Raw genomic sequence first — 12097 nt, forward strand, 5'->3', positions numbered from 1 at the left:
GAGCGTGCGTGAGTCCGCCATTGTGCGCCCGGAACTCCCAGAACCAGCTGTCTGCATCGATGCACCACATTATGGACCACATGTCTGTGGCCGAGCACCACTTATGGACCCCATGGGTTGGGGCATGGCCCCTCTGCTGGAACCGGCCATGAAGGCCCGAAATCTTGCTGGCGGACCTTGGCCACAGGGCACCGATGCCCCACAGGTGAACCACACTAGTCGGCCCTGTGGGCAATAAAAAAAAAAAAAAAAAATGGACACGTTGGGTGCATTTTATTGCAAATAGGCCGCCAGCAAAGGAAAAAGACAACACCTGGAAGAAATAATAATAGCCAGCAGAGGGAGCCGAAGAGCAAGAGATCACCTGCAGGGTTAGGGGTTGTTTGGTTATTTTTATTATTGAACACTGATGAACTGTGGTGACTGCACCGGTTGGTGCCTGAGGGTGTATTGGTGCGTTTTTTGGGTGCTTTCATGGTGCATTGATGCAGAGCAGACTGTCGCCCCCCCCAGAAAGAACAATCACAGGTCCTGGGTTGCGTATTGTAAATAAAGTAGCGTCAATTGTAAATAATGCTCCCCACCGTCAGTGTGTAGTTTGAAGACCATTCCGCAATTCAGTTTACTGTGGGCGTGAGTCTGTTCGGCAGGGTGCAATGGAGCAGCGGGACATATTTATTTATGTTTTAAAACTGTCGCACTCAGGGTCAGGTTAAAAGTAGAGGGAACTACACCTACGTGTCACACTAAATTAAAGTTGTAGGCCCGGGACGTGCCTAAGAGGAGGAGGGTGCAGTGTTGCGGATATGAGGATGGTATTTTTTTTATTGTGTGCTTTATTATTATTATTGTCTATTCTGCGCCTCCTGCCTCCAGAGTTGTGTAAAGGTAAAAAGGGCGTCCCGGTAGTTAATTCCATGAAACACCACATTGAAGGACACGATAAAACCCTTGTTCAGTAGCTTATATCTTTATTATGTGTTTTAGAGTAAGGCCTTGTCTTCCAGTAACATGACACTCCATTGCACCAAGTAAAAGAGATAGATTCCCTTCATTCCCATTCCCAAAAACCTCCATTTCCCCTTTCGTAATGGCCAAGCCTCAATTTGGCAATTACATCCCCTCCAATTGCCGCCATTGACCACGAGGCAGGGTTGGGGAAGAAAGGCGGGTCCCCACCTCGTCATAGAGGGGAGGAGTGAGTCAGCCCCACTCAACCAACCACGAACAAGGGGTTGGACTTGGAGAGGGTGTGGCGAGAAACATCAAGGAGGTTCGCGAAGGTTGAGGGGCGGGGCCTATATAACCCGCCGCGGGACGTTCCCCAGGAGAGAGTGGCAAAAAGGTCCAAGGCTGAGCTGAGCTGCGTGGTGGTGCAAAGCAGATGAGCTGAGAAGGGAGATGAGCTTTTATGAGATGAGCTGAGAAGGGAGATGAGCTTTTATGAGATGAGCTGAGATGGCAGATGAGCTATGAGAAGAGCTGAGTTGTGAGGTCCAAAGGCTGAGCTGAGCTGCGAGATGAGAGATGAGCTATGACAAGAGCTGAGTTGTGAGGTCCAAAAAGCAGAGATCATCCAGGGAAGCGCAAAAGCCTGCTATTCGTCACCTTGCTCGCCAGCGGCAGCGTCCCCAGCAGCAACACTCGACAGCCGTTTGGGGCCTGGACGGCGGTTTTGAGCAGGGCCGCGAAGGGACGGCGGCTGCCGAACGCGCCGATCGTGCTACCAGCTCCGGACCTTCCTCTCCTTTCCAGCCATTCCTGCCTGCAAGTTCCCCATTCGTGTACGTGAGTTTGTTCTGTTTGTGCTGTCCGGGGTAGTCAATTAAGTCTGTATAAGCTAGTATTTTCCCTGTGTCTCTAAAAGCTTCTGTATATTATTTTCTTATCTTTCCTTCTCCTTGGTTATTTTGAGCCTGTAAATAGTAAATAAATTTAGTAGTATTTTCAACCTTTGTTTCGTCTTTTTATTCCTTTTCTTCACATCCGTCGTCTTTGTCTTTTCCCTGATTGAATACGGCCAACGTCTGGGTGAATCGGGTTTAGTCGGGGAAAAACTGTTCGGCCGCGGCGCCTCCGCTCGGCAAACAACATCCTTAACCGCGGACCGTAACAATATATATATATACATATGTCTGTTGACAGAGTGGCTGGGCTGAGGCCTCCAGAAGACCCTTTGGGTCAGAGGTGACGCTTTGGTCGAGGATTTCGGTCCACAGGAGATCGGGACAGCGCTCGTCACGCTGTTATGTCGTTGATTATTATCCCCGCCGATCGCACCGCACCCCCTGGTTTTGGTTTGCACTGGTGGGAACGATGGTCTGTGTGGCAGACAGGCTGTTGGTTCCTTGCGGGTTATGCGGTATTTACCGTGTGAGACATAATTCGTGGCTGGTGCTCACCATTAAAGCTAGGAGGTGCCTTGATTATATATATGAGCTTGATTATATATATATATATACATAGATATATATATATATATATATATATATATATATATATATATATATATATATAGATATATATATATATATATATATATATATATATACATATATAGATAGATATAGATATAGATATATATATATAGATATATGCAGAGAAAATAAAGCAAGCGAGGGATGCTCAAAACAAACCAGGAAACAGGTAGAGGCACATTGAGGAAAGGGCAGTCACAGTGGCCGGATGGTGAGCTGGTAGAATGTTGTGCTTGCCAACGTGATCTACCTGGCATTTGTGGTGAGCAGCCAATGCTAAAGAGTGATTCCTGATCCCCAAGGTTTGATTGGGCTGTGTCCTTGCCTCTGTGGTTTGAGGTTGCCCTGTTCATGGTCTGGGATTTCCCGGTGGGTGCCCACACCTGCCTCACATTGCGGCGAGTTGTACACATCATCTAGGTGTTTCATCTGGAGGCTCGTGCATTGCTGAGTTCCTCCTGAGATATGCTGCCCACGCTTTTATCCATTCTCAACCATTCATTGGTTTTGAATCTCTGCAAAATGTGAGAAATAAGTCTAAAATCTTTGTTCTCTTTTGTTATTTTTTCTTTTCTTTTTTACATTATCTGAGGCTTGTCGTGGACCAGACACACACTCACGTACACACTCACATGCACACACACACACACACACACACACACATACATAAACATCGGCGCCACAACACAGGACTGAGACAACACAAACACAGCCACTGAGCTCGGTGGAAGTGCCGTCACTTCCTGGGGTACTCTGTGTTCCAGCAATGGCGCCGCATTTATCGCCACACTCAGTGGGGGTATTCCCTAAGGAGGAATTTGCTTTTCCACATCGATGCCAACCTATGTATGTGGCTTGTCCGTGCTCTTAACTTTTTAAATGCTGACTTCACACTTGGAAGACTTTTCTTCAGTCCCTTTTTCTATTTGTAGACCTTTCAGTCCCTCATGGTGCTGTGAAAGAAAGTCAATCAATCACAGCACCACTTTGACAAAATGTCAGAATCAAATTCCACCTTTTTTCTCTCTATTTTCGGTGTATTTGCTTGTCAGTGTGTATATTGTGGTTCCGTGTTGAATTTAGAAATATGCTGCAGCAAATGTAGAATGAAGAACTATCCTGGCACATGAAGGCTTGTTATTCTGCAATGGCGGACATGTAGAACAAATGATGGAGTCAAAAGATCGTTGATCAGAGTATGTTAACCACCATGGGAAGCAAGGACAAACTGATGATTTGGAATGTTAACTCTTCATTGCAGCAAAAGTAGAGCAGTGCCGGGTTTACAATGGCGCCTCGGAGCCAGGCCCATAATCGGAAGGGGCCCATCGCGACAAAGATGAACAAAAAGTGGACACATCGCGATGTATTTAAATAAAGAATATGTATATAATTTAATTTTACTTAAAAAAAACTATTTGAATTAAAAAAAACATGTTAACATTTCCTGGCACGTGAGGTCACCACACATTCACCTAAAGCAAAGAGGTCACCACACAATGATAAGTGCATTTGAAAGGCTGAAGTGAGGAGGACGGTCACAAGGAGATGATTCCACAATCAGGACAATAAGGGGAAGAATTAATGCAGGTGAGTAACTAGCCTGTACTTTAACAGGATGAGCAGGTGAGGGTTACTTGAGGACGCGTTTAACCTTGGATGGCTTCGAGAGGGCAGAGGTATAGGAGAGGCAGGAGGAGCAAGGCCAGGTGTAAGCTTGAATAAAATAGAGAGGCCAAAAACTTGCTGCCAGTGGAAGAGTGACAATCATGACAATCCACCTCCTGTCTTGAGATTCCAATGGTGCAGAAGTTATTGTTTTCACCTGACTTGAGACGAACAAAGAGGGAAGCGATAACACTAACTCAGAGAGGGGAGCCATAGTCCATGGATATTTTTATGAAAGCTGTATGCACTCCAGTGCCACTCAGGAATTCCCTAACTTATCAGTTAGTGTGGCTCCAGTTACATTGCTCTGCAGTTATTCGTGTGTAAAACAGGGAAAACTATAAGGGCACTCGGTACAGAGCATACCTCCGCCAGGTGGAATAGTTAACGTTTTGTATCCCATTTATAGGATGCGGATGGACGGATTATATGCGGACGGATTCGAACAAAACTTGATGGACAGGTTAGGTGTGTGACATGGATAAACTGATTAGACTTTGGTGAAGATTCGGATCCGTATCAGAGAATTGTTTAAATCATTCTTCACCATTGAGTGATAGGGCTAAAACCGATATTTAGCACCATATCGCAAAAAGTGATGGACGGATTTGGACGAAACTTGGTGGACAGGTTGGGTGTGTGTCAAGGACGAAGGAAGCTCTTTGATTTTGGTGAAGATCCGAATCTGGATCCGGATACGGGAATCTTTAAAATTGTTAAAATGTTTCTTCACCATTGAGTGATGGGGCCAAAATTATATATAGCACGATAATTTAAAAAAAGTTGTATACCGACTATGACATAACTAGGTGTATGAGTGGGTTAGATGACAAGGACAAGCCAATTAGATTTTGGTTCATGTCCGGATGCAGATCTGACCTATCAAAGGGATACAAAACAAACTGTTCAGCCTGGTGGAGGTATGCGCTCTACCGAATGCTGTTCTGGATCCACATGCAACTGGAGAGTTCATCGACCACCTTTCCTAACATAGTCTTGAGATAAATATAACGAGAGAAAAAAATCTAACAACAAGAACATGGGCCGGGTCTACATGCGGCAAATTTGATTGGTCGTGATTGTGTAAAATGCCTTAATATATTGTTCAATAACTGCTAAACAGGAGGGTTTTGAGCGTGCCAAAATAAAAAGAAAATAGAAATGTTAAAGGTCGTAGAAAAAAAAGTTCTAGAAGTTTACCGTTGTTGATGCAGTGTCTTATACACCACCTTATTTAACATGTTACATTAGTTATTTGTGCAGCCTGGTGTTGACTTAGTGGTTAGGGTGCCGGCTTGGGATCCTCGGATCCTGAGTTTGAATCCCGGTCGATCGCTGAATTAACGCCAGGGAGGTTGACTCAGCCTGTCATCCTTTCAAGGTCGGCAAATTGAGTACCAGCTTGCTGGGATGAAGGACCCTGTTGTGCACCCAGATTTAGAATAGGTACACCGTATCCCTGCGCATCGTAAGAGGCGACTAAGAGTTGGCGTCAGGAAGGGCATCCGGCCGTAAAAACATTGCCTCAAACAGGGAACCATGATTGTCATGGGGCCCGCAAGGCTAACCCCCACTCTAGTGGGGGAAAATGACCTCAAAACGATCATTCATTCATTCATTTACATTAGTTATTTGTGCCTGTTGTTTGTGTCCTTTATAACATCCTTAAAAACAGTACTTTTCCTGTTTGGAATGATTTTCAATTATGATTCACTGCCAGACATGCAGACAGAGTAGAAAAATGTGCTCACTCCTCTCTGTGCAATTATGATCAGGCTAAATTCAGAGCCAAAGTACTGCTAAACTCCAGGTTAGTCTTCTAATTCATTTCCGATTCATGTTCAAAATACAACATTCCATTGAAATGAAGTTGTTCTCGATCATAAACTGACATTTGTAGACAGACAGAGAGTGAACCAATTGCTTAACTCTGCTTTCCATTGAAATGAAGTTGTTCTCGATCATAAACTGACATTTGTAGACAGACAGAGAGTGAACCAATTGCTTAACTCTGCTTTCCACTTTGGTTGTATATATATTAACAATGGAGACACCACAATTCCACAATTTCCACAATTTCCACAATTTCCACAATTTCCACAATTTCCACAATTAACAATGGTGTTAACAATGGAGACACCAGATGTCCCTGCGCACGGTGCAATAAAGATGATCTTTGGGTATGGCGCCCCCTGCTGTTTATCATTAAACCATCAAGAACAACTTTATATCCTTACATGACCGTTTCTTATCATTCATAGTAATATCAATTTTATAATTATTTTATCATTATAATTCGTATTAATATAATTCATATCATTCATATTTTAAAAAATATATTAAAAAACATGTATTATACATGTGTGTATATATATATATATATATATATATATATATATATATATATATATATATATATATATATATATATATATATATATATATATATATATATATTGCTACGTTTGTGAGGGGGGTAGGCAATGAAATACCTTAGGGCCAGGTAGGATTATATACGGTAGTGTGCTCTGACTGTCGCAACGAAGAAGAAGAAACCTCCATGTACCGAAGTTGGGAATCTGTTAGACCGGATGTGGTGTAAGGTCGTATCTTTGTCCCCATGGTGAGGGGTGTGGCTGTGTTAATTAGGTAGGGGTTAAGGGTAAATCCCCTGTATGTAAATGCCTCTGTGATTTTTCCTTTGTTCCTTATGACACACACCACACACGTCATGCACTCCACACCTAAAATAAACACTAAATAAAACAACCGGAACCAGGGCATTTTAGCACCACCAATGATACCACCGACAAGGTAATCACAAAGGCCGGCAAGTGGCCATGACCGTGCATGTGCATTTATTGTCCTTTTACCGTGCATTTCTTGTCCTTGGCATTATTTTGATTAAATCCCTTTATTGTTGAACCTTCATTCCTTGTCCGGTCCCGTTTATTTGTTGGTGGTTCGGAAAACCCGCTTTGTGCCATCCGTCCAGGTAAGCATCAATACCCATGTTTACTCCTCGCACGTATAAAGAACATCCGCCATAGTTGACTGAACGCCTCGGAGGTGAGCTCGATCGGTCATCCGTCCGAGACCGGTCTTTATCGGTAAGGACGCGACAATATATGTGTATATATATATATATATACATATACATATATACATATATGTACAATTATACATATATAAGCAAATGAGTTTAATGGTTGCTGATTATAAAATAACAGTTTTATTTATTCCATCGATTTATTTCTATTATAATTTTTTCAAGCAAGCTATTATTCACCTTTGGTAGTTCATTTGTCAGCTGTGCCGTTATTAATTATTTAATCCACCCATTTCACTAAGTCTTCCCAATTTTATTTGACTGAACCCCAGTAGCATAAGTAGAAATTTAAATATTGTTTCGTGATGGTGTTAATTGGTGAACAATACTGAATATATTGTTAATGCCAGGTGATGTTTTACTATTTGAAAAGTTCATTTTGTTATGAACTTCTGAGATTTATAAGGTTTTCAGGCTGAAAAAAAATGCTTTACATTTAGTTGTTAACAATGGAGACACCAGCATCATATATTATCATATACTAATCCATATTTTACACATTGTTTCTTCACATATTCATTGTGGAGTAAAGTGATTGATGTGAGCACCATTTTGTTTCATTTTGGAAGAGGAAATTGATTCATTCTCTGCATTATTCACTCCAAAGTAATAGCTCGTATTTTGAAGGAACTTAGAATTGTGTTCATACACTAGTTTTCATTACTAGACCCCTTGTGGTGCCCTTTGGGCTTTGTTGTCTTTGAGCAAACTTTTGATTCATGGATTTATTTACCTCCCTGACTTAGGCTTATGTCGTAGCTTCAGGCTTTTTATCATTTGTTTCGAGAATCTGTTAAACAGGTGATGATACCTTACCACCCTCATAGGCCAAGCGAGCTCCTGGGGTGTATGAGTTTCGGCATGAAATCCCTCCTCAGCATACAGAAGGTAAACGAACAGCATCAGTGTGTTTGTCTGTGTCTGTGTGTGTGTCTGTGTGTGTCTGTATCTGTCTGTCTGGGCCATAACCGTAACTTTTTTTTTTACCACTTGAGCTATTGTCATCAAATTTTGACCAAAGCTTTATTATGATAATACGGAGAATGATAATGATAATAAATAAATAATTTTGTGAAGAGGTCAAAAGGTCAAAGGTCAGCATCACATAAAATCATAAATTTTCAGCAGATTGACCTGAAATTTAAATAATTTGCATATTGGGTCACAGAATTGGTTCACCAATCAAAAGCTAGAAGCCGATTGTTGTTGTTTTTTTAATCGAAAGGTCAAAGGTGAAGGCTGCATAAGATTGTTAATTTTCCTCCAATTGACCTGAAATTTTAAGAATTTTCAGGTCACAGAATTGGTTCACCAATCAAAAGCTGGAAGCTGATAATTTCTTTCGATCTAAGCTCAAAGGTCAAGGCTGCATAAAATTATAAATTTTGATTTTGTATTTTTTTTTTAACTTCGTTAATTTGAGGAAGAAGAAGACGTCTGGGGTATTTCATCCGTTTCCATCCGTATTTCATTCCAAGAATAAACGGATCCGTTTCACTGGGGTATTTCAAATGTTTTCAGCAATGGCTGGCTTTGTATTTTCAAACGCTTTTTAGTTTACTTTTGTAAATGATAATCAGTTGTATGGTTCTCCAGTCTGGGGTACCCAAACCATTTTGCATCAGAATGATCCAACAGGTGAACACGACGCAATAATTCACAAATATTGACATCTTTCAGATTCAGTCTCATCATGTGTAATAAGCAACATGATGAAGCATACAATTATTATTACAATGGGTACATACCGTGTATCAATATGTTCCTCCATTGCGAGACAAAGGTGCATTCAAAAACTTGCGTTAAATCTGATTCGGGCACGTGATTTTGTTTTTTTGGCCACTAATAGTACCGGGTTATTTAAAGGTGTATTTTCCTGTTCCTGATATGACAGCATGTCTCAGACATAGTGTGTTCTTCTCATCTGAGTTTTCAGCAATGGAGTGGTCCTGCCACATTGAAATCCACCTTTGGCTGTTGCTTGGTTCATTGCCAGCCAGTGGCGCTGCAAGTAAGCGTACGCCACCCTTCAGTAAAGGTGTTTGGCTGGCACTGCCAACGGAAATATGGATGTAAAACATCCCATGATGTTTTCTATAATAAGAGGCCTTTTTTGGGCTGGTATCTTGGCCAAATTAGAAATTGCGTTTTATGCATCGACTATTGGTCTATCACCTTGTCCAACTTTGCAGCACACTTCGATCTTGGTAACCGTTACAATCCCATCCTCCGGAATGTAATAGGAAATTAATTCAGGTATTTTTTGACGAGTTTTTTTTTTTTTTGGACAAAGTGACAGTCAAACCATATATCTTGCTAATGGTGTAAGACTTGAAAGTGAGTAAGACTGAGCAAGACTTCAATAGCCTTCAAAGTAAGACTTCAATAGCCCCGAAATACTCATACAGGTCGCACAAGATCTGCCAGGAACCCTCTTCTGGTTAAACTGCCAAAATCGACACTCTCTGCTCTCCTTCACTCCTTCATTCCTCTTTTCTCCCACCTCCAGAACAAACTCCCTCACTCTCTTCAATCCCACTCCTTCCTCCAGGTCTTCAAAACAGCTGTTCACCACCATCTCTTATCTTCCACCATCTAAAACCTTGATCTTTTCTACCCCTGTTAATTCACCCCAGATCCACTTTTCTGAAATTCCGACTTCTTTCCTGGAAGTCCTAGCTGTGTCCATGTGTTTTATACCTCTCCCACCCACCCACCCCCACCCCTTTTCCCATGCCTCCTCCCCCAAGCCCTCTCCCTCCCACAGATTTCCCGATGTCCCTGCTCTCAAATGTTGTATTTGTGTGCTTCCTTCTCTCTCCCCATTTTGTCTCCCACTCCCTTTATTTTATCCTATGTGTCCGTTTTTTTTTTTTGTCATTAATGTTAGCTCTTTCACGAGCCTCGATCTTGTATATAAAATAAGAAAAAAAGAAAAGAAAAGAAAGTAGAATAAAAGACAGTAGCATAACATAACATTGGAAAGTAGAATAATAGCCTCAGTTATTTGTTTCAAAACACATTTTGTCAACATGGTGTCTTTTGAGTGGATATGCCTGTTACTGGTTCATGGTTCATGGTAAAGCTATGACATAATAACTGATAATTGTTGCTGGAGCATATGTTGACTGCCAGAATGTCGACCTAGAATGTTTGAATCCAGTGGTGCTGGTGTGAAGGTATATTTTTTATGAATAAAATGGTTGTCAATGATCATCGAGTTGTAGCTTTGCTGTTAATTTGATTTGAGTAAAAAAATATGTGCAATAAAATTCTGAGCGTGTGTACACGCGCACCTGTACATGTAGGACTGGTATCACGCTGGTGTGCGTGTATGCATCACAGGGGGTGAATGGGTGGTACTACCTTTTGGGTGATGACCTTGGACGCTCCAAACACCTGAAGGTTGCTTCTCATCGACTCCAATTGAGCGCAGGTGCCTTCCAGCCCTGGCTATAGCCCCAATGGGCCAATATCTTTCTAATGATAATCTGAAATCCTCTGGGGTCAACATCCCCCAAATGTATTTGTTGGAGTTTTAAAATACTTTATTCAGTTATTTCACATCTCTTTCTGATGTTCCTCAGCCTGCCTCCACGCGCAGTGGGAGATGGGGTTTTGGAATTGTGTGTGTGTGTGTGTGTGTGTGTGTGTGTGTGTGTGTGTGTGTGTGTGTGTGTGTGTGTGTGTGTGTGTGTGTGTGTGTGTGTTCGTGTGTGTGTGTGTGTGTGTGTGTGTGTCTGTGTGTGTGTGTGTTTTGTCATCTCCACATGTGGGTTTCTGAAGGTGCAACAGAGCCCTCCAAGGTCTAAAAATATCCATCTCCATGTGTGCTTGCATATATGTGTGTGTGGAAGTGCACGCACATATATGTGTATGTATGTATGTGTGTGTGCGTGTCAGTTGCTGTTATTGGCTTCCATCTCCACACATGGGTGAGTTTCAGGAGATGGAATGGAGATCTACCAGATCTCAAAGTATCTGTCTGTGTGTGCGTGTGTCTCTCTTGTTTCTGGCTGCCTGCCTGTCTGTCTGTCCATGCCATATTTTTACCATTTGAGGTTTTACCATCAAATTGTCACAAACCTTTATTATGAGAATATGGAAAAAAAATAATTGGGTCAAAATGTGAAAGGGCAAAGTCATAGTGGCTATAAATAGACCTTATCAGCCCATCTGCAGCTCGTCAAGCACGAAACGCCCCATTTTTATTTAATCGCTTTGGTGTTTATTTATTTATTTTCCATTTAACGTCAGTGTGTCTGTCCAGGACATAACATTTTTACCATTTGAGCTTTTGTTGTCAAATTTTCAACAGACGTTTATTATGAGAATATGGAAAAAAACACAAATGAATAAAATGTACAATGTTTTAAACTGTCCTTTTCGTCAAATGTAGTAAGGGTACAAAGCGGATGCAGATGGGCTGCGCATTTTGGGATGCTTTCTTGTTTCAATTTGCAATGATAGTTACAAATATAGAGTTGAAAACTGAATTGCACACAGCATTAGGCAATCTTTTGTAATTTATGACAGTACAGAAAACATGCTGGAAAGGTCACTCTACAATCATCCATGTTGTTCACCACTCTGCTGTCAATGTGACACTGCTAACATAACATTGGTAAAATCACAGTGTGTTTGTGACCCTGCCTTTCTGCTCCCCATGCTATCTCAATGCAACATTATGTAAGTAATATATGATAGACATGGTTCTCCATTAGAAAACCACACCCCTGCGTGAGGACGCGGCCACATAGCCTATTGTTATCCCCAACACAAAGTTATATTTGTACCTCGAGTTTGGAGTTTGTAACTTGAAAGATGTGGCCATGCATAGAAC

General features: G+C 41.7%; 1 protein-coding gene across 3 annotated transcripts in view; it reads left to right on the forward strand.

Moving 5' to 3' along the window:
- Positions 1-12097, forward strand: part of LOC137438829 (regulator of G-protein signaling 3) — a 305803-nt gene that overhangs the window by 159964 nt on the left and 133742 nt on the right. For all 3 annotated transcript variants that reach the window (XM_078767307.1, XM_078767304.1, XM_078767306.1), the window contains exons 6-7: positions 8082-8142; positions 10600-10690. In XM_078767307.1, the coding sequence (XP_078623433.1) occupies positions 8082-8142; positions 10600-10690 (152 nt within the window). The remainder of the gene's footprint in view (positions 1-8081; positions 8143-10599; positions 10691-12097) is intronic.

This window comes from Myxine glutinosa, chromosome 13 (genome assembly GCF_964187855.1).
Source record: "Myxine glutinosa chromosome 13, kmMyxGlut1.1, whole genome shotgun sequence".
NCBI lineage: Eukaryota > Metazoa > Chordata > Myxini > Myxiniformes > Myxinidae > Myxine > Myxine glutinosa.